The 23,625-nt window shown below is 39.2% G+C and overlaps 1 protein-coding gene across 1 annotated transcript in view; it reads left to right on the forward strand.

Annotated features, from left to right (window-relative positions):
* The window catches only part of LOC118808498 (cadherin-22-like), a 116,675-nt gene extending 100,773 nt beyond the window's left edge, over positions 1 to 15,902 (forward strand). The window contains exons 10-11 of the mRNA XM_036571222.1: positions 511 to 762; positions 14,689 to 15,902. Coding sequence (XP_036427115.1) covers positions 511 to 762; positions 14,689 to 15,200 — 764 coding nt within the window. The 3' untranslated portion in view covers positions 15,201 to 15,902. The remainder of the gene's footprint in view (positions 1 to 510; positions 763 to 14,688) is intronic.
* Positions 15,903 to 23,625: the final 7,723 nt, after the last annotated feature.

Genomic DNA, 23,625 nt, shown 5'->3' on the forward strand with positions numbered 1-23,625 from the left:
TTTGACTATACATCAAATAACCATCAAGACAGATTAATAGTAAACTTGATTTCTAATATAATAAACAGTGACAGCTTAAGATGATTTTGAAGCTATAATTCTGTGATTGGATTGTAATTGATGCTTGATGAATAGATGTTCAGAGAAACAGCTCCTCCTAAACACTGAATGTCCTTTCTACCAACTGTAGACATGTCATTTGGTGCAAATTGATAAATGAATTTATCCTCGCAACCCCAGGTGGTGAGATTCTATAATGCACTACACTGTCTTTTGTATTCTTACAGAACTTCTCACTACAAAAATAAAAATAAATGCATGACTACACACATTTCTGTTTAATTTATGAATATCTTAGCCCTCTATGGACATCAGAAAAATAAACACAAGTGAACTAACCTGTATATAGTAGCTTCAATTTAACCATCTCTGTAAAAAGCACTAGCATTTCTGGCAATTTAGCAGTGATGAACATTCCTCCCATTATCTCCTCTCTCATTGTGTCTGCAGACAACACAGCAGGTATCAGGACCCAGCGTTCAGGTTTTAACCGGCAAGAGCAGAACGTGTACCTGTTGCCTATTCGGGTGGTGGACAGTGGACCTCCGGCCCTGAGCAGCACTGGGACCTTCACTATCCGCGTGTGTGGTTGTGACACTGTAGGAAACATCCAGTCTTGCAACGCCACGGCCTTCGTCATGTCTGCAGCGCTTAGCCCCGGAGCCCTCATCGCCTTGCTGGTCTGCATGCTCATCCTCATTGGTAAGACTCAACTGGCAGCCATGATCTTAACGCGTCCTAATCAAGAGTTATAACTTTAGTTTTTCTATACTATTCAAATATTTCAAATAAAAAGTGTGTTTAGTTACAAGTCATGTTATCTTACCATTACTGGTAGTTGTCATGACAATGCCATATTATTTGATGTCAAGACACCTAAAGTCACAGATGAAGAGAATAGTGTTGATTATCTTGTAACAGCGTCATGTCAAGATCTAGAATATATTAGACGGTAAGTGAACAGCCTGTTCTCACAGTTGACGTTTTGAATGTGTAAGAAATGGGCAGATGTGAAGACCTATGTGACTCTGACAAGAGCCAAGTTGTTATGGCCAGACGACTAGGTTGGTGCATCTCTGAAACGGCAAAGCTTCTGTCCATGCTAACCTCTGTCCATCAGTGAAAGCGCCTACAATGGGCACAGGAGTGTCAGAACTGGACCTTGTAGCAGATGAAACGTCATCTGGTCCGATGAGTCCCGTTTTCCATTAAAACACTTGGATGGCTGGGTACTTGTGCACCTTTTTCTTGGGGAAGTGACGGCACCAGTGTGCACTGTGGGAAGAATATGTCGATGGAGGGATTGTGAAACTCTAGGAAACCCTGGGACGCTGAGAATTTATGTGGCCTCCTTCAGCACGACAATGCACCCAGCCACACTGCACACGTTGTTGTTCAGGGATGGTTTGAGGAACATGACAGAGTTCAAGGTGGCCTCCAAATTCCCAGATCTCAATCTGATCAAGCATCTGTGTGATATACTGGAACAAGACCAATTCATGGCAGCTCCCCAGTGCAATGTACAGGACTAAAGGATGCCTGCTGTTAACGTCTTGGTGCCAGATACTACAGGGCACCTTCACAGGTCTTGTAGAGTCTAAGTAGAAGCTGTTTTGGCAGCACGCAGAAGCCTAACAGCATATCAGACAGGTGTTCATACTGTTTTGGCTTATCGCTATATGTCATGACAACATGTGACATCCTTGATGACATGTTTATAGCATGGTTATGTTAATGTTATGTAGAGTTCAAGTAAAGTTTAATTTCCTTTCTGTAAAACGACTACGTGTGCAACATGGACTCAAATTATAATGAAATCTAAGGTGTTAGTTTTCTCAGAAGGTCTGATTACACTGCGTGATTGTTTGCTGCTGGTTTCCAAGCAAAAGCTAATTAGTGTTTATCACCTGGAAAGATGTACCTAGACAGGAATGCATGCTGAGTGCAAGTTGTAGTTTTTCTTCATGTTTCTGTATTTTCTAAATCAGGTAAAGCATTGAGGTTCTCTACTGGTAGCTGTGCCGAAACACACACACACACACACACACACACACACACACACACACACACACACACATCAACTGTGATAATAAACAAGACAATCAGAATAACATTTAGGCAGGAATTGACTAGCTGTAGCTTATATTTAAATCTCATATTTGCAGTGAATTTGCAACTGGCTGCTATGCACATTTGTTAACAACATTTTTAAAATCTCTGCATTATATACCATATACAGATGTCACTGTGGAACAGGCTTTCTTGTTTTGTTTTTCTAAGAACACTCTTTGCCCAAATCATTGTTTCAGTGTTTAGGCTGGGCAATATTCAGCATTTAAAAAAAATATATCAAAAGAGACAAGATTATTATTCATATTTGAAAACAGACACCCTTTCTTTAAATAACCATACTTCCATTGTCCATACAATGGCACTAAATTTTCTAGAAGCACCACCAGCTCTCTTGATAAAGGTCTACCTGGTCTATCTAACAGTTTAATTGTTAATTCATAAAAGAGTTAAGTAGAAACTTCAATAAGAAACTCTTCTTTGATTAATCAAGAAACAAGAACAGTGTCTCAGAATTGAAGCACAGCTTTCACATAGCAGCCCTGTTGCACTGTTCTTCCAGTGTTCATCTCTACCACAGAGCTCAAGGACATATATATGGGTTGAATTTTGGAGAGTGGGGGTGGTTTAAACATTTCTATGGGAGTTCTTAATTTGCCATGATCTTGAATATGAAACTGACACTTATTGAAGGACAGTTCAGTTTGAGCTTATCAGAGATGATGAAAAATGTCTACATCTCTTTTGGTACAAAGCATGTACAAGCTACCTTAGTATTAATTCATGAGCAATGCAAAGTAATAATTCATGAAACATCTAAGAGAGTATAGTGGTTTATAATGTCACAAATCAGGTTGAAAAATCCAGCTATTGCAACCACACAAAGATAACCCGCTTAGCAATAGTCTGAATTATATTTATGGCTAACCATCAACAACCCAGAGAGAGCACCCATAATACTTTTATTTAATTTCTAGAAAAATAGCCATTTAGTACAAGTTATTCATTTTTCACAAGATATTTCTGAGAATAGATATAATTAAATGCATAAGGAAGGGGAAAGTGAAGGGAAAATGAAAAACAAAAAACAGTTATTTCATTAAAAAAAGGTTATTTAAGGATTAAAAGGACTCCAGACAACCATGCAAGACCTGGTAAACCACTAAAACTGCCAATAATTCAGATAAACAGCTTTCATCTTTGATATAGAGGAAAAATTCAAGCTCCACTCTTCCTTTAGATTTGAAAAAATCTGCAGGTGTTTCTGTCCATCCTTACATACTAAATACTGAAAAAAATGTAAATTTTATTTGGTTGCTGAGCCTTTGTAATTTCCTCTTAAAATCTGTTTTACACTTTTTCCCTAATGCTGAATAATGAACACCTTGGACTTTGGCTGTTTTGACTGGAAATTCAGTAAATGAAGGGTGTCTCTGACTTTTGCACAGCATTGCAGTTAACCAGTTAGTTTTTTAGTCATTTAGTTCATTTGTTTAGTTACTTACAGGTGAATTTTATCACATAACTGCAGCAGCCTTTACAACCAGGTCGATCATCCTTGCTAAAGACAAACGGTAGTTGCCATGCTAGTTATAGTTAAGCATATACAAGGTCCTGAAATCTCTAAAAATAAACATTTCTGGCCATACAGAACAGGCAAACAAACACACACACGCAGACAAACACACACTTGTTCCATTGTGTGTTTACCACTCCATTGATTTCTGTGCTGCTGTCGTGTGTCTAATGGTCCATCATTATTTTAAACTTTGATTTGTATATGGGTTCAGATCGTACACAGGACAAGGCCAAGAGGAGAAAAAAAGTAAAAGAATCAAGACGAAAGTGACATGAAAGCCAATCAATATTTCATTCTCCTCCTTCACTCTGATGACTTTGCTTTTGGATGTCCTTTCATGTGAAGAGAAGAGAGCTTTTGTTCAGGTGGAGAGCGCACACAAAATAGAGCCTAGTGAATGACATCCAACCACTCTGCCCAGGAATGAAGTGAGAGCTGGTGTGAATGGTTGTGGCCCTCGATCATCAAAAGAGCAGCATCAGCACCTCTGTCCCCTTGGAGCGGCCCGAGCCTTAAATAAAACAGAGCAGGCTTTCCAGGCGTTCACGGCTCTGATTCGCAGCTTAAAGAGACAGAAGATGGAGTGGAGTCGCATTGTCATCTCTGAAAGTTTTATGAGATTATTCTGTTTCCATAGCTCTTTTTGGCCTCTGCTTACAACTTTTGGCTCTATAACTTCTAGTTGTCTAAAAATATGTTCACTGAGCAGTGTCTATTTTTTTTTCTTGTCCTCGCTGGTCCAGTGCATCTTGCTTGCCTTTAAATAACCTACAAGTTTGTTAGTGCCATCTGAAGTTTCCTCATTAACAGCTTGTTCTTTTGTCACTGATTTCCATGAATCATTCCACAGATCTACAACAGTCACTTCCTAAGAAAAGAATCATATTTTATTCATTAATGGTTTAAAAGCACTTGAGCAGCCCAACACAGGACACAGAAATCTAGAGCATGCCTTTTTAAAAGCATAAGTAGAGTCAAGTCCATTATGTGCTGTATAACTAAACAATTAGCATTTATATTCTACACTTATAGGAGAACTTGCTAAAGTGAACTCAGTCACATTACTGCAGGAATGTCTTGTGTGTGAATGTCTACTGTGGATTTATTTTCTCTCCACTGTATATTACTCTGTTGCTCCACACCATTTCTGTCTCATTGTAACATCTGGATTTATAAGGAATAACCATCAGTAAGCATTCAACTGCCACTGCAGCAGAAAGTCCCTTTAAGGCATTGCCAATCATGGAGGGATTATGGGCTGAGAGAGCAGAGCTCAGGGGAATGAGAACAGACAGCCCTTGGTAAAAGCAGGGGGAACTCTGGGCCAGATGTACGTATGAGCAAGGCCTCAGCGCAGACTGTGCCTTGATATGACTGCAATATGTGCTCACAATGAGCAAATAACATTTGATTTACTAAGACTGCACATTTTGTCCCCCGTCTTCTCACACACTCACATCTGGGGCTGTGACAAATTTTGTTAAATGCAAGCAGAGATCTGAGAGATGCCATATTTTTCTTTCACTGTTTTTCCGCTTCATTTCACAAATAAAGTCGCATTCAAAGAACACATATGGCAGGGCACATTCATATAGCCTTATAGTTTGTCACTCCATTGTACTTTTAGTTTAACTGCATTTTCGGAGCAACTACAAGAGGAATACATATTTTTAAAGATGTTCAAGGCGATTCAATTAGCCTATATTTATAAGTTACTAGTAAGGGTTTTTTTAATTGGCTATTTAGGCCTCTAGACTGTTAGTCAGCAGTTATATAGTCCATAACTATCAGGTTCAGTGTAGCACACTCAATTTAAAGTAAGTCTAGATTACTGTAATCAGTAGTCATAAAAATTATTTTTATATTGTGCATGCTACTCAAACACTAGCCAAACAATAATAAAACAGGAAGAGTCAGGATAAGGACATACTTTTTTTGGCCTAGATATTTATAAGAATAGAATTAGTGTAGTTTTGATATCTGTCAATCTGTTTCAGTGGTTCAAAGGTTTTGTAAAGAAGTAATGGATACATGTCCTTTACAATAAACAGTTAAATGGAGTCATAACACTATTTGTTATATGTGTTAATAAGATATAACTGTTGTTATTCACAAAGAAGGTTGAGAAAAAAAAAACAGAATAACAGTAAAACAGTCAAAAAACATTAACGTTGTAACTATTTTAAGTGTGATAGAATTGTTGGAATACTGCATCTCCATTGGCCGTGTCTGCTCTCAACACGTCTTTTGAGACTCTAAAGCAAATTTGCACCTGATTTTGAAAGGCAGAGAAAAACGGCCACTACAAGTTGCACTACCTTTAGTAAATCAAGCAGAACGTTTTATCCGCCTCACTTCCAGTTCCATCTCCTCCTATGTTTTGCACGGCCCTCCCTCAAATGCACATGCAACACTTTCGTATATGACATGCGGGCAGAATACGTCTGAAACTGGTGCAAAAGGCTTAATGCATCGGACCGTGTGTGTGCAGGCATCAAGTACACAGTGTTGGATTGGCATAAAGTAGCTCTAACAAAACTCTCCAAAACTGTCCCAGTGCTACACCATTTAGACACACTTTCTGTCGCCCCAGGAAGGACGTGACCAGATCCAGGCCTGTCACAGGTGTCCCCTCACCCCTATTACATCAATCGGCAGCCATGATAAGGGGAAATGAAAACAAATTTCTGCCTAATTAGCTACAAAACAAACAGCTCCTCCTTGGGCGGATTGGGAGGGCGAGGTGATGGATCCATTTGGGTGCGGCGCGGCATCTGCGCACATCCGTCCCAATTATAGCCCATCTGCCGCGATGGGAGTCGTCGCCTGCCGGCCGCCCGAGGGGAAATTAGCTGTCTTGTCAGGAGCGCTTATCGGAACATCTGCACGCCCAGGAAGTGCCACATGTTTCGCAGGGGCAGGTACATACAGCCCTTCCTCACCCACTCAAACCCCTACAACAAGCAAGGTCTTCCAGAGGTGCTTCACAAGAGGAAAGCAGTTGCTCATATTTGGTTGGATTTATGGATGCAGTGCAGTGCGGTCGTGTTGCAACTTCTGAGAGCAGAAAGATTATTCTAAGCCTGCAACATACTGTGTATGTAAAGATGCGGATGTAATCAGTCCAAGATGCAGTTCCTCTGCAGTCTTATCAGGTACAGTAAGAGTATCACGAATGTTTATTGTAGTAGTCCTATCTTACAAGATTCTGAAAGATTCAGAGTTGACACTGCAGGCTGCAGGATAACAGCAGTGTTATGTTTATTGTATGTCACCCTCTACAAAATGATGCTGATAAAATCTTGACCAAAGTCTGTGGGAGACAACATTTATGTTCACGCATGCCAGATTATATGAGAAACATTCTCCAACAATGGGCGGACTGCCTGGTCGTTCTGCATCCATCAGCAATGCTCACTTGTGAATGGTCCTCTTGTTGTGCATCCCATGCTGTTGTCCTATTGGTGGCTTTATGCATCATAGCAGCGGCCATGTTCTTGAAATTCAGCCCCAATTTCATACACTATCAACTTTTTGAGCACATTAGATTGAGTGTTCTATGACCACCAAATTTTAATTTAGCAGGGCTGAGACTATCAACTATTGTCATAATCGATTAGCTGAGAACCGAAAGCCTGCAGATGTTAATCTTGCAAAAACGTTTCATTCATATTTTCTAAAAAAGGGTTTTTTCATTAAAGGCACAGCAACAGATTTTCTGCATGTAATGAAATTTGAGATTACAGATCACACAGTAACAGTCCAGTCATCAGCTGTGTACGAAGAGCTAAAGCAGCTCATCACCCAGAAAATCCCAATAATCATGCGCGTGATGTTGGCAATTTCAAATATATAAGTTTTCATATATTCAAACAAGCATTCAAACACAGAAAAAAAGCAGACGGCGATGCTGTTTTCTGACTTTTGACTTCGGTTTTAATAAGATTTTAGTATCTCACCGTGTCGATTTTCTGCAGTGGATGCAATGTTTATTCTCTCTTGCATTCACGCCTGACGGTCATGCTGCGCACTGTGCTCGGTTTTACATCACACAGGAAGCTAACTTTTTAGATGATGCAGAAGTGAAGTGTTTTGATAGTTTTTGATTTTGTTTTGGTTTGTGTAAGACAGCAAAACCTTATTCTGCTCTCCCTTAGTGTCTGCCTTTGATTTTGTATGCATATTTAACTGTGTGTGAGAGACAACTGAACTGCTTTTTGACAGTCAAATAAAGTAAAAACTAAAGTTCTGATTCAGTATGAAAATTAGTATGATGAGGAATACATCACAATAAAGGAAATCAGAAATGGATACATTGGTATGTCATCAGAGATTAATGAAACATGCTAAGTTGAAATACTGGCATCTCACCTGGGCTATCAAGGCAGAAGAGGCTGAAGTTGGCTTCCTATTCGCCAGCTTCTTGCTCAGATTTACTCGTTCCACCTTATATGTTGCAGCAGTTGGATAAATGTAACTGCTACAACATTTAATAGGGAACAGTAAAATTCGAACAAGAAGCTGGTGAACAGGCTGAAGCACCAGAATGTAAGTGCTGCATATTGCAAACATATATATTAACTGATCAACTTACAGTGTAGGACTTGTTGTCGCCTGCTATTGTTAAAGTTCCACACTGCGCTCGTTTGTGTAGGTTCAGTGTCTTCAACCTGGCAACCCGCATGAGCTTTGAGTCTGGGGAGGACAGGTCGGGGGCAGACAACACTCCAATATTTTGAATTTGGACTGCACTACCCATTTTAAATGCTCGCTGTCAGTATTAGATATTGCTCCTTTAAATGTACACACTTCATTGTCCTAAAAAGCTTAAATATGTACCCCACGTGCAGCAGCAGAGATCTCTCCATCAAGTGCTCCCATTCAGTTACCACTGGCATTCTCCATATAAATTCAGAATCTGATTTGGTATGCATACTGTTATGCAGAGGCAGCCAGTGTAACCCAAGTCTATTTACCCAGCCCCTGGCTATTAAGGGCATCTGATTATGATGGAATTGAAAAGTAAAACAAAAGAGCGGCATGGTCAGAGAGTCACCTCCCCAAGGCTTAAGGGCAGGCATGGAATCAGAGTGAGAGAACGAGAGAGAGACAGACAGACAGCGGTCTGTGAAGAAGACGATAAACAGTCTCAGACAAATAACTCGGCCATATCTCTCTCCAGGAGCCTGCCATCGTTTTCTTTCTCTGCTACTTTTCAAGTAATTTATAAGCAAATAAAAACAATTAAAGTTCCCCCCCACACTAGTTACTTATACAGATTACTAAGGCTGTCATTGATCTTTTTCTAGCATAAAAAATGCACAGGTGAAAAAGCATCCTCTGTCTTCCTGTGTTTAATTCTCTCCTCTGCAAGTGCAAAAATCTATGCGTTTGTATATTCCTGTTCAGAGCTCATGTTTGTAGCCTCCTATTTGGATGTTTGCCATTAGTGATATATCCAGCAGTAAAGGGGCTGATGTTGCATTCATGCGCATTCAGCCGGGGGGTGGCCAGACTGTGGGAGTTTTCACTCAGCTGGGGCCGAGCTGTAAATCTGAGCATTATACGATCCACCCAGAGCGCTAGTAGTATCAACAACACAGCTAGCATCATCACGCCCTTCTCTAACACTGTAATACACTCCCACCAGCAGGCCTATCCATAAAACACTGCATGCCTGATATACACTGCCCCGTCTGGTGCCATATATCTAAATATACTTTATCTGACATCTGTTGTTGGACCGTGTATAAAGCCAGGTAAGGAAAAAAAACAGTCCACAAAGAACACAGTAGGAGAGTCAATGTGCATGCACAAGTCCAGCATTAAAAACAGCCAGTGTTCACTTTTTTGGTAAATGACGCAGCTCCCTTGATTGTTCTCATCACCATTCATTCTTTAGAACTGGCTAATACAATGCACTCATGTTTCTGTGGCTAACAATAGTGTCTGATTTGCTACAAGCTGGCATGGTGGCATGCCTTTTCTATGCAAGTTGGGTCAGGTATGACACATATGAGCTTCCTATGAGCTGCTTCCTATGAACTGCTATGAGCTGTCTCTAGGAACACTGCAGCAAGCTTGAGAACCTTTAAAGAGAAATTCCACTGATTTAAAACTTTTTAAAATTTCTGGTTAAGATGTAACATCATTCAGAGTAGTTTGCTCCATTTTAGAGAAACCGACCAACTTAGAATTTTTCACAGTAGTGACTTCTGAAGAGTTTAAGAGCTCCCTCACAGAAATGTATTCCATTAAATGTGTATTAATACACTGCCTGAGGACTGAGACATTGTCTTAGCATTGTTTTGGGATAAAGTTTTGGCCTAGAATGTATTTTAATCCATTCATGGCGGAAAGGTACGTGCAGTGTGCTCTGAGGCTATGTTTGTGTTGTACTTCATGAACCCTGGTTCCTGTGAACTGCAAAGAAATTCGAGACAGTATGTTTCTCTACATTTAACCATTTCACTTCAAACCACTCAGAATGGCTTTGTTTATATTGCAACTACTGAATTCTGCACAATTTTTTGAAAATTGGGTTGGATTCCCCTTTAAGCACTGTAATACAGCGTAAGTAAGAGACTGATAGTTTCTGCCATCAAATATGCACAGTACTCAATGCTGGAGTGCCTCAGTTAGATCTGAAGATCTGTAGTGAAACTGTCTTTGAAGGTAAGGTTATATAAAATTAATATCAGCAGTATTCAGAAAATTAGGCCCTAATTAATCACAGCATGAAAAGAGGTATAATTGAAATGAAAATTGACGACGACGTGGAAGATGGAAAGCAAAGACTTTCCGTACCAGGGATACATTCATCAAAATGTATGCTTTTTCTGTTCATCTGAGAGCATTTTAATTATTTTTTTAGCACTTCACTGCTATCTTCTTACCTAATGGCCGTACTTCTTCAAAGAGCTTTTATCCCCAAGAACCTGTAACATTTGGGTAGATGAAAGCCTAGCGAGCTGACCCCAGACAGTTCTCTCTTATGAGACAGTAACAAGAACCACAGGACAATAACAGTCTTATCACATTTGTACTCATGGCAAATTAATGACCTTTGATCTGACTTGTGCCTCCAGACAAAAGACCATTAATAAAACATTAACGTTATCCCTCAAAGAATGTGAACTTTGGGGGTAAAAGATGTCACTGTGTACCTACTGAAGCGTGCTTTTGTCATAGACACCAACACCACTCACTCACTTTAATATGCCTGTACAAAGCTTCTGGCATTGAGATTTAATTATCTGGAATGATTTTTGTTCCTTTTTTTCTCGAGTGCAGTTTCGCATACAGTGTGTGTGTGTGTGCATTAAGTTGAAGAGTTGCGGTTTAATTAATCACATGCAGATCGAGAGAAAAGGGGAGTTTTCTAATCACAAATATAGGAACTAATTAAGATAATTCTGCCTGGATTAAAGGCTCATTGATTTATTTAGATGAATACTGCTTTTGTTTTCTTTCGTTCTCATTAGTGGATTAAATGATCCATCTCAGTTGTTTTCCTTTTCAATTCCATCTTAATTTCCCACTCATTACAAATGTATCTGTATGCCACCTTGGGGCAATGTTTTGGAAAGTTTTGATCCTTATTAATATTTTAAATAATCCCCTCTCATCCACATATTGATAGACAGATCAACTTCCATTAAAGCTCTGATCAGGAATTGGCAGAAATGAACCTCAAGGCAACAACAAGGCTGGCTAAGAGTTTACTAACCAAGAGCACAGTAATGTCACAGATCACCAGGGCTGCAACTAATGATTACTTCTATAATCAGTTAATATTGTTGACTTTATTTATATTAATGACTAATTTAAGAAATATACTCCTGTTTAAGTAGAAATCAATTTAGATAATGGCACAAGTAACCTGAATTTGAAAATCCATCACCCCAAGTATCAAATTGCTTTTGTTTGCACTGCTGTTACATTAAGTTCTCGGCTATCAGCTAAATCAAGTATGACTGAATACAATAAATTATAGATTTACTAATACTTTTAACTATTTTTTAAATTCTCCAAACAGTTAATAAAAATAATATCCATAAAAAATAATGTCATTTTCTAGCTATTTTTATTTTTCAACTTTCACCTGTTTAACTGGTGAAAGTTGAACTGATCAGGTTTTCTTGATTCTAGCACACATGTAAACATTCTGTCTCCCATTTTTGTCATCATGTATATGATTCTTAGTGGAACAACTGACACATCATTGGTTAAGGATTTCTGCAATAAACGGACTTACAAAATAAATATTACTATGATTATGGCTGGCATGAACAACTGTGAATGTTATACTGTATATTTTACAGTTAATGGATAAAGCATGCAACTTCATCATCCTGAAAACATCCCTAAACATTTAGCATCACCCTATTTTTGTCCTGCCTGAGACGACTGGACGTTAGTCTAGAGTGTAACCATTTCATTACTGAACTGCTACCTCAGTGTAGCTTTAAATACATTTGTTGTACTCAACATCTCTGAACTGTTTATCTTCTACTGTAGCCTAATGTTATGTTTAGTTGGCTGATATTAGCTGCTTAGAGGAATCAGCCTTACCCTAAAATCTTATAAGTCGAGTGCTTTTGTTTCCTTTGTGCGTCATTGTTGTGAGTTTTGTGGGTCTTGATTATATATATATTATATATATATATATGTATATATATATATATGTGTGTGTGTGTGTGTGTGTGTGTGTACACTGAAATCTGTCAAAATTAACGAACATATGAAGCAATATTTTGAACTTTTTGTAAGTATACGACACAACAATTAAAATCCACATTGACTTTTTTATAACCATTATAGTAATTTTATATAACACCTATACTTTGTATGCAAAGGTTTCAAATTACACATTTTTACATGTTCAGTCCAATGACCTGAATTGTCCTATACGTTTCTAAGCAAAAATAAGTGAACACATCCTCTATGGAGAACACAGTTCTGCATATTTTAATGCACAAATATTGTTTATTTAATTGAATTTAACATATTGGGGAAAAGAATACCAAAATGTGTTGTGCGCAAAAGTTATGGCACAGTATATATTTTATATTTATATTTTTTATATATTTTCCCCCCCAGTATGTTCACTCAACAAATAAATAGAAAAACTGTGTTGTCCTTGATGTCCATTCGTAATGTTTGTGTGGGTTTATGCACCAAAAAAAATCTTATGTATTACTTTTACATGACAATATTCCAACTTCTCTTTATCCCTTAGAATTAAACAAAAAAAATAATTTGTTACTGTGCCTTTAAGAGTGATACATATATTAATTCAACAGTGCTGAATGGCTGTCCTGTATTGTGCCTAATTCAAAAAGCAATCTGGGCTGAAACGCTTATCTTTATAACTTCAGTTTGATTGGCAGGGCTAAACTGCTGGAGACAGAATAGATGGACAAAAATGGACAGTTTGGACTGGGGAGTGAATTGTACATTTTTAAACTTTAGCAACATGTACATATTTAATATTTACAGTTTTTTGAGTGTGGTCTTGGGTGCCTCTCATGTCACCTTAGTGTAACAATTGCCATGACTGGGGCTTTAACAGATCAGTATATCATATGCAGAGCAATTAGTTCAGATTCCAAGCACTCGCACTTTCCTGCAGTATACGACAGTTTCTCCAAGTCAGTATAATTTTATTTCACTGCATACGTTCGCCTCTTTTCTTGCCTGTTGAAGCTACCTGTCTGACAGTTCTTCCTGGTGGAAATCTTGTAATGCCACAAAAAGGACATATCTCTCATTAAAATTAACATAGCGCAGTAATAAGTTCCCTAGCTGCACACCAGTGTCAGGATCATTTTGCTAATCTCCTCCCTGTGTTCTCTCCTGTGTATAGGGGAACGCAGCTGACAGGGTGAAGCAGGTTCAAACTGCACAGGAGCAGCTGCGAGTGACATTTGCTCTCTAATTTCGACTGTTTGTTTACCAGAGAGTTAGGCTGGGGTTAATGGCTTATCACTTCTTGTTCAAGAACAAATAATTTCATTATTTAATACTTGACTGTGACAAGGATTCTGCTAATTTGCAACTTGTTTTTTTTCATGAAAGATGTCTTGAAGGGAATAAACAACCTTAGAGGGCTTATGTACTGTAAAGTTGCCTTTATAATTGATGGGTGGAGTTCTGTGCATTTGTCAGTTTTTAGTCTCCGTTGATTTCACTTCATCTGAGCAGTTTTCCCAGAAGCATCACTTTGCAAAGAACATGCAGGATCAAATATAGACATCAATCAGATGTTTCTCACAGCTATCAGAGCTGAGTTAACTTAAAGTTTCAGATTATGATTCCAACCTGGTGACCCACATTTTTACTATAAATCTAAAAGTGGGCTGGACAATGATCTATTGGCAGTAACCTAAAAAACCCATGCTTGAAGTTCCGACTTACTTATTTACATAGGCCTTCATTTATTAGCGTTAAGGGATAAGCATGTTGCTGTGGGCACTTGGGGCTTCTACAAGAAATTGGCTTCAAGAAGAATTAGTTCTTTTATGTTTAATGCTTTTAAATGATTAATTAAATAAAATAACTAAATATCTTAAAATGGGAGAGTTGCTTTCAACTGCCATTGTATGCTAATGGCTGTTGGTAACACTATTTCAAGGGCACCTACATATGGACTTCATCACACATATATAAGCAATGAATAATACATAAAGCAAAATACTGTACAAGTGGAATACCTAAGTGGTTACAAACAGCTTAAGCGAGTATTTGCAGGAAACAATCCCTTATTCCATTTTTTATTGATCAGTTTAAGTTGGTATCATTTTTTAAATTAAATCCAGTCTTTTGATCTTCATTCCATGAGAAATATGAAGTCTACATTTTTATAAACTGTCTTCACTGACGTGACCCGAGCGCTGCTCTGAGATTAATTTTAGCCTGTATCTGTTGCATAATCCTATTGTTCCATGCTCATTTGTCCTGTCTCTCTCTTTCCGTAGTCCTCGTGCTCCTGATCCTGACCCTAAAGCGCCACAGAAAGGGCCAGCGTATGTCTGAGGATGAGGAGGACATGCGCGACAACGTCATCAAGTACAACGACGAAGGCGGGGGCGAGCAGGACACCCAGGCCTACGACATGAGCGCCTTACGGAGCCTCTATGACTTTCCCGAGGTGAAAAACTCAGAATCTGGCGCCGACCTGCGCTCCCTGCCCCAGTGGATTCAGAACCGGGTGACGGGGGACGGAGGGGCGGCTGACTTCTCCCTCTTCAAAGGCTACATCCGCAAGAAGGTGGAGCAGGCGGACGCTGACCTGTCGGTGCCACCGTATGACTCATTCCAGACATACGCCTTCGAGGGCAGCAGCTCACCAGCGCTGTCGCTCAGCTCCATCCGCACACTGTCCACCACCTCAGAGCAGGACTTCTCCTACCTCAGTGATTGGGGGCCACGCTTTAGGCAGCTGGCAGGTTACTATGCCCCAGGACAGCCTGAGGAGGAGGGTTCCTAGCACTGCCCTTCATCCTACACCATGTTCTCACTAAAGATGATTCTTGCTCCATAGCCCCTGTTGTCCAGTCCTGGAACTGCCACTACCTACCACTGTCCTCCACCAGTGCTCTCCTAAGACGATCCTTGGAACCCAGTCCGATGTTAGGGTCCCAATACCACCCCTTGGACCATGTAAAAGCCACAAAGGGCTTGCCTGTTGAAAAAGTTCATGACAAAAGGTGGCAGAGTAGCAAGGAATGAACAGGCGGCAGCTGAGGAGTTGGGCAAAGCTCCAGTAAGCTGGCACCTGTCAGAGTGGTACAGGACAGCCAGGCTGTGCCATATGCACAACCGTCATTGTTTCCTTTCTAAACAGTCTTCTTTTTTCGTGCGTGTACTTTCCTCGCTCCTTCGGCAGAGACAGACATAGACTAAATCACTCACCTGGACAGAACTGGGGAACGTCTTTTACCAAGCCAAGGCAAATTATCCCCAGAAAAAAACATGTATTTATTATCAAAAAAAATGAAGATATTTATGTATTTATTGATTTGTACTTATTTATTTATTTATTCATCCTGGTCAGACATACAGAACACAGGAATGGACTTATTTATAGAAGAATACTGAAGTGCACTGAATGAATGGGACATCTCTGAGACCAGTAAAAAAAAGACTTTTAAATGCATTGACAGAGAGACCTGGGCCACAGTAATGAAGAGAAAAAAAATTTGTATTTATTTTTTAGATACCCTTTTGTAAAATACAACCCAACCCTGGGAGAGGGAAGTAATGTGTGTAAGAGACTGTGCGAATGGGAAAAAATTATGTGCCAATTCAGTCAGAGGATTGTTTTTGTCCTGCCATACATTTCATGCATTGTGTTGCTTTTAACTTGATTATGCAAGTCATGCGTTGTGGGCAGTGAGATGTTTGTTGAATTTTGATTTTGAATCTGTATTTTAAAGGTAACGTAAGAGGCAACAAGGTACAGGTAACAACGACAAAAGTTCTCCATCACAGGTTTTCTGTCCAATGATGTTTTACGTTTTTTTTCCTGTAACCTGATCCATGTTCATATTCCGAATTTGTGACAGTGTTGATTACATTCTAACTCGGTTTCAAGACCTGATGATTTGGTTTTATTGTATTTATTCCATGGTATTGGTTAAGGATGATGGATGAGATTGATTGCTTAGGGCCTGGTTACACTGCACCAATCTTGATCCAAGATTACATTTGTTCTGAATGAAATCTAACAACTGCTGCCTGAAAAGATATGCAGAGATACATGTGCTGTTTGCTCAGGCTGGAAAATGACTCCCAGCAATTCATTTATAATGGCACTAGTATCCAGTATGCTATTTTCAGAAGCACACGCAGATCTCATGCAGAAATAATCATGCCAATCAAAACAAGAATTTTCAGACATGCTGATTATTTCAGTTTGTCGCTCCATGATGTCACCTGTCACTTTGAACTAGCTGTTCTTGAACTTACTGTTTTAACAAGCATCAGCTAGTTGAATGTGACAAAATACAATGGAACGTGCTGCTCTTGAACAAAGTGTTAAGAATATGTACATTATATTTAACTTGTCACCTTGAAGTGGCTGTTTTAGAGCATAACGTTTTAACATCTGTAAGACTGTAAGTACACTGATTTGCCTTGTGCCATCAGTGTATCCAGGCCTTATAGTGTATACACAAAGGTTATCATCACCTACAACCAATACCAGAATCCATTCTAATGTCAACCCTAACCTGCCAATGTATGGATAAAATGTACAATTGAAACCAATAAATATTTAAGTTTTTTCTAGACACATTCTTGATACTTTATAGGCCACAAGGAGCGACATCCACATTCAACAGTCACCAGCGTCCCATAATCTAATCCGGTTGTTGGCTGTAGTGTCCCTGCTTTACCAAACACTGTACCACCAGATGTTTTCATTTTACTTTCTCTCATTTTGCTCTTACTCACTTGTCATGACCGTCTTTGATGGATGAGCTCCTTTGGCAGCTCCCACTGCATGTAAGCATTCGCCTCTAGTCTCTGCCTAGGCAAGGCAATTTTTGAGACATGTTTCAAACAAGGCCAACGCATGCGAGTGCAAGAAACGGGCCTAATTGAATCACAGACGCAGACATGAATGACCTCAAAACGCCATGTAGGACTTTTAATACATGAATGTTCAGTCGCCTAATACGAGAGGATGTGGTAACTGTGCCGAGGTACTGCGGTGTACGATGAGTCTAAACTGCAAGTCCATTATTAAAAGCCAGGAAAGGAGATGAAGACTTGGAATGGCGTGTGCCTCGGCTGCAAGACTCCACTGACAGTTGTCCATGAGAGATCGTTACGGTAATGGGGGGAAAGGAGTCCCAGAGCCATAATGAAATCCTCATCAAGCAAATGTCACCGGAGAGGCAGGCAGTGACTAATGTGATGACGGAAGGGGACGACTATGTACTGCTTAAGGGCAGAGGGCATATGGGTCTGTTCGTGGTCACTCCATACTTCCCTCACATTAAAACGTCCTGCCTCGGTCTGGAACCCTCCGCTTTTCATTAACGGACTGCACTTGTTAATGTATTAATGTGTTGTAATAAATCACAGCTCCGGTTCCCTTTTATCCGCCAAGGGCAACCTGGGGACCTTTCGTCTTCATTTCTGCTACGACTGTGCGGGTGATGATTGACATTGCTCTTGGGCCCCTCGCTTCCTCTTACTTCCTTCTGTGGGCTGGACAGATCACTGAAATTGATTACACACTGGGAGAACCAGGGATGTTCGGTGGAATAAATCAGCATGAAAAGTGATATATTAATAGAATAGAACATCATTATAACCTGACAAGAATAGGCAATGTTTATGCACACGAATAAACACTATTATCTGTATTTACGATCAGCTACACTAAACGCAATCCGTCGCAGAAAATGAAATGGAATATTTACATTGTTTATATGGGAATTGTTCGAGGTTTATCACCAACTTCTACCACCAACTCTGATCTGCATTCAGTAGCTTAATGAGGATAAATACAAGTCAATTAAAAGTCCATCTCAAAATACCTCCCAGACAAGCATCTAATTAATATTCGGAAAAACACAAGGGACACACCGAAGTCAAACCATCATGACAAGGCAAGGCATCAGCCACAGGAGCTGCTGGTAATCTTTTTCTGGTCTATCAGCATTATCTCTACACAGTCTACAGTTGACTTACGCTAAGAAATGCAGGTTCTCGGCTGTCAAAGCTTCACACTTTAATGCCTCCTTACATTAAAGACTTTTTGAGCCCTGGCTGCACGGCGGCAATGACAATGCACACACCATAATTAACGGGAGAAATCCACTTCGCCCTGAAACCAAGGATCAAAGGAGCCAATTTACACCTGGGCCTTCTAAAGTCATGCAAGCCTGGAGGTGCCATGCACGTGGTATAACTAACAGCAGTGCAGATGGGAAGTTCACACTGGGACCTGTACTGCCAGGGAACCCAGTCACATCTTTATTGGACTCCTTAAATCATTATTCATGCAATTTTAGACCCATTACTCAGGAGTGGCTTTGATAACGTAATAATACACTTCAACCATTAGGATTACTATTAGGCCCTGTTTACACTTGGCATTAAAATATGTGACTGGATGTTGGATGCTGGACAAGTGTTATTTGTAGACATCCAAATGTTTCCAACAGGCTTACAAATAGAAAGTTGAATTTGCAGTCTATGTAGAACAGTACACCCTCTCTCTGGCCTGATGTCAAGGGGTCATTTAATGCCGCAATGCCCTACCAACAAACCACCATGCCCTACCATCATATATATGCAAATGCTTCATCAATTAACACAGGAGTATTTGCAGGCATCACTTTGTATTGGCTGCATTTTTGGGATGCGTGGTTTGTTGTAGGGAGATAAATTAGCAGACATTTCCTAAATGTACAGTTTTGTACAGTACAACTTTTGGTGATTTGCTATAAAAGAGGTTCTCCTGTTGATTTTCTCCTGAATATGAGGCTCCTACAGGCAGATCTACCACAGATTTCTAGCACCTTTCCCCCCCTTAGAGGTGTTTTTTTTTTTTGATTCCCACCTCTCCACTTAACCCTTGCCACTCCTGACTGATTTTAACCCATGTTTTTCCATTGGACTGTGCTTCATTTGTGGCTGCTGAGCAAAACATACATGATTTATTTTTTATCTGTAACTTAGAATGCCTGTAATGTTCTGCACTGCAACTGCAAAATGTTTCATAAAGCATTACACACATCATAGGATATATACAGGCTCTGCTTACACTGCTGCAGCACCACAACGGCCAGATTTTAAAGAGTAAATTTTGAAATGATCCAATGAATATTTGAATAGTGAAGCTACATCTGATTTTTTTTTGTCAAGCTGCATTTGATACATTTGTCTTGACTATCAGATGATCCAATCACCACCATGATTGTATGTTAATGGCAATTTTTTTTTCATTGCAACTGTTGCGAAGTAACAACTTAAGCAAAATTCCTTTCTATATAATGAGAACTGTAGTTTTTTAGAATGTGTTATTTATATCAAGTTATTTTGTATGCAAGCAAAAGGCCACATTATAAATCAGATGTGTGTGTGTGTGTGTGCGTGTGTACATATGTATGTAAGTAATCGAGCTAATGTTAGTAAGGCTGCTAATTCATTGTCATTTCCGACATGTCTAAGTTAAATCAGCAACACAGTCAATGGGTTTTCTTTTTCAGTATTTAAAGTTGCTGCGAAACATCTCTATGTGTGGGCAGAGCATGGGTAGGTCAATTTGAAACACAGCAATATTTAGGAACCAAGCAAATTATGCTATTTACATTTTTTTGGCACTGAGCACCATAAGGTCCTGCTTATACTACAATGTGTCTGCGTTGGCCTGAATCATGCATGACCACCACCTTGATATAGATCATACTGCACAAATCAACTGGCTTCATTTCACAAGTTCAATGTGCTGACTTGCTTCGTCTCACTGCACATATCATAGCTTATTCGTTGCCAAAAATCCACATTATCGGAGCATTTCTCAGCATCTGCATGTGCTTATCCACTTCGCTCAATCTGAAAGCCCTGCGTAACTGACAGCTGTGCTGCTGCAGACAAACTATAGGCTAATCGAGACACGAAATGCTGAGTTTCCTTCGCTACACTTTAACTGAGACGGTGGGGGGGGGTCGAGCCATGTGGAGTTGCCGGTAATCTGCGATGGAAAAAACTCAAACAGCTGGAATTGTCTTGGCCCCCCCGCCACGTTCCAGTGAAGTGTAGTATTTCCCCCATGCTGGGCTTATTTCACACTTCACCATGTTCTCCATCAGCACCACTATAAACAGATAAAAAAACAAAAAACAAAACAAAAAAAAAACGGTCCTGCCGGCGGACCATGCGCTTCTGTGACGCTGCGATTTTAAATGCAACTTCAAAGACATTTAGGTGAACGTGACGTAGGCGAGATAAAAGGATCTTCTTGCTTTAATTGATCATTAAGAAGAAAGAAAACAAACAGCATTTCAAAAGATCTTAAAGAGATGTTATCAGTCTGATCAGTGTTACGCAAACTGCGCTTAATTTGTTTATTACGGCTGTTATGGAAATAAAAGGTCTGAAGTGTTTTGTTTTGGGAATCATAATCCCGGTGGGCAAAGTTTCGGTAACATTTTATTTTCAGGGACACATATTTGGGATTAACTATGGTTTTATTATTTGCACAGTACAGCCCAAATTAGATACTTCTAAATGGTTTATTCACTGTGTATTAAGCTTTATTCATTATGACCTGTATTAGTGCATAACTGGTGGTCTGTTATGTAAAATCACTGATAACATTATTAGTTGTAATAATGCTTTTGACATTAAGACCTTGGTATATAAATTACTGAGAATGAATAATCACATCTCATTACATTTATGAGTAGCATTTAATACCTAAAAGTCCTTGGTAGTATTATGAGACATTTGGAGTTTACTGCTTTAGAGCTAATATGAATTTAATATGTCACTAATACTGTGTTCCATATCATTTGTTGTATGTTTTTAAAAATGGTTTATACAAAGGTTGCATTCAAATTTATCACAAATGAAATATTTATTTGTATTCTGATTGCCAAAAATATTGAATACTTATCTAATGTGTCAGTACTGTGTCCCGTGCAGGTGTTTATCGGCTAAAAGCACACTGTAGAATTTGGAACACATCTTTAAGTATTTATTAAACTCATTATTGATTAATAAACTGCAATAAAGCAATAAACTTGATGTCACCTGAAACCCACAGCAATTAAATGCTGCCGATTACTTACTAATGAGATGTGAATGTAGATGATAATTCATGCTCAATAATCTACATATTCTTAAAGCGTATGTTGCGCATTGTTACATTTAATAATGAAATTTACATTTTATGTACTAAAACAGGTCATAACGAACAAAGCTTAATGCATAGTGAATAATCTATTTGCAAGTGTCTAATTTGGGCCTTATTGAACAATTAACAAGACCTTAATTAACCCCCAGTATGTGGTCCTTAAGACAGTGATTCCACACTTTTAACTCCACATTATGAACATTTCCTATGTTATACTGTTTCCAAAACACTTTTTTCCAGTCTATTAATCCTCATTTCCCAGATGTAATTCTCTTTCAATACCACATCTGGCAGGAAGAAAGCTGCAGACGTCTCCTCTTTGAGAGGCTCTGAATGTTTTATCCCCACAGTGCTGCCAGTGTCTCAGCACACTTGGAGGAGAGTACTAAGCTGTGTGGATTATGTGGATGCCCAAATCCCTGCCTGTGTCTGAGTGTGTGTGTGTTCCTTTTCTGGACTTATGGCTTAGATTCTGTCTGAGCTGCAGTGAACACCTCCGCTGTCCCAGTGTTTTCCCTTTTAATGATTTTCTTTAAAAACCAGAAGTGCAATTTGCATACCAGACATCCTGACTTTCTGCACTATGGGAGTTCAGTGCACTGTATTTATTCGGAGCTGGGGGAGAGGGAGGGGGGGGGCAAATCATGCCTAAAGTGAAAAGGGAAGAGAATATGACATGCAGCAAATCATTCAATAAGACTACATCACAAAATATTTTATGTGTTCATATTGATTGATTTGCTATTTCCCCCAATATGTCAATATGCTTTATTAGATACTGCAAAAAAGTGAGCTTTATAGGAGGAGTACTCCAGCATTTCTACCTAATTTCCTTCTGCTTCATCTGTAGCATACTGCTGATTACCACAAACAATAATTTAAATGTGATTTCCTATACATAGAAAAGAAATGAAAACCTTGAAAAATCACTTACAATAGGAGTATAGAAATCTGAAAGTAGAGAACATGAATTCAGACACAACTGTTGCACTGATAACAATACAGGTCCTAGGAAGAGAGAATGTCTTATCAAAGCTGAAGTTTTATCATTTCAAAAACTAGAGCGACAGTGAAAAAAGCAGTTCCAGTGCTTTGGTTGTCCAAAAGTTTTTTTTTTGTGCCCATGGTGATCAGGCAGGAGCCTGTAAAAAGTTCACCAGTGTGTTGGTAACATATACAATAAACTCTCCCCTCTGGAAAACGAGTTCCTTCTCTGAACAAATTAATTATACTGCTTAATTTGCCGATCCACCAACCAAATAATACCTGCTCTGTGGTGGCCCTGACTGTTAAAAAAAACAGGGTAAAAGGGGGCTAACAAAGTAAGCAGAGAAACAGAAGGACTACAGTCTGTAATTGTAGAACTACAAAGCGCACCTATATAGTAAGTGGAGCTGATAAAATGGACAATGAGTGGAGATATAAGGTGGATGTTCCTAATAAAGTGCTTAGTGAGTGTATATCACTTCATTTTAGTCACAATCTTAAAGTGCTTTACACAGAAGTTTAAGAAAAGCAAAATTACAATATACAAAAATTGAGCCACAATACTCTAAGCATATGCTAGCCTGAATAAATATATTTTAAATCTGGAACCACAACTATCAAGTTTGTGTTCCTAATATCCTGTGTAGTGCGGAGTTTAAGAGCTATAAGAAAACGATTTTCCTCCAACTGAGCTGTAAGTGATCCTAGGAATTTGCAGTAAGTCCGCTTCAGACGAGCGAAGTGGCTATAATGCTTCAGCAGATGAGTGAAATATGCCAAAGCTAGGCTAATAAGAGCTTTATTAGCAAGCAAGGCCTTATTGTCAATGCAGAATTTAACAGGAAGCCAGGATAAACTGAATAAGACCACAGAAATATGCTCAAACGTTTTCATGGTGAGCATGTAGGGTTCCGCATTCTGAACTAGTTTAGAGAATAAGTTCAAGTTTTTAGTTCTTTTCTGAAAACAGAGCAAATTATCAAAATTATTGTCCGTGGCAACTAACAATACGCCATATACAGTGCTGTAAAAAGGTATTTGCCTCTCATCC

The sequence above is a fragment of the Colossoma macropomum genome, unplaced genomic scaffold (genome assembly GCF_904425465.1).
Source record: "Colossoma macropomum unplaced genomic scaffold, Colossoma_macropomum, whole genome shotgun sequence".
In the NCBI taxonomy this organism is placed as follows: domain Eukaryota; kingdom Metazoa; phylum Chordata; class Actinopteri; order Characiformes; family Serrasalmidae; genus Colossoma; species Colossoma macropomum.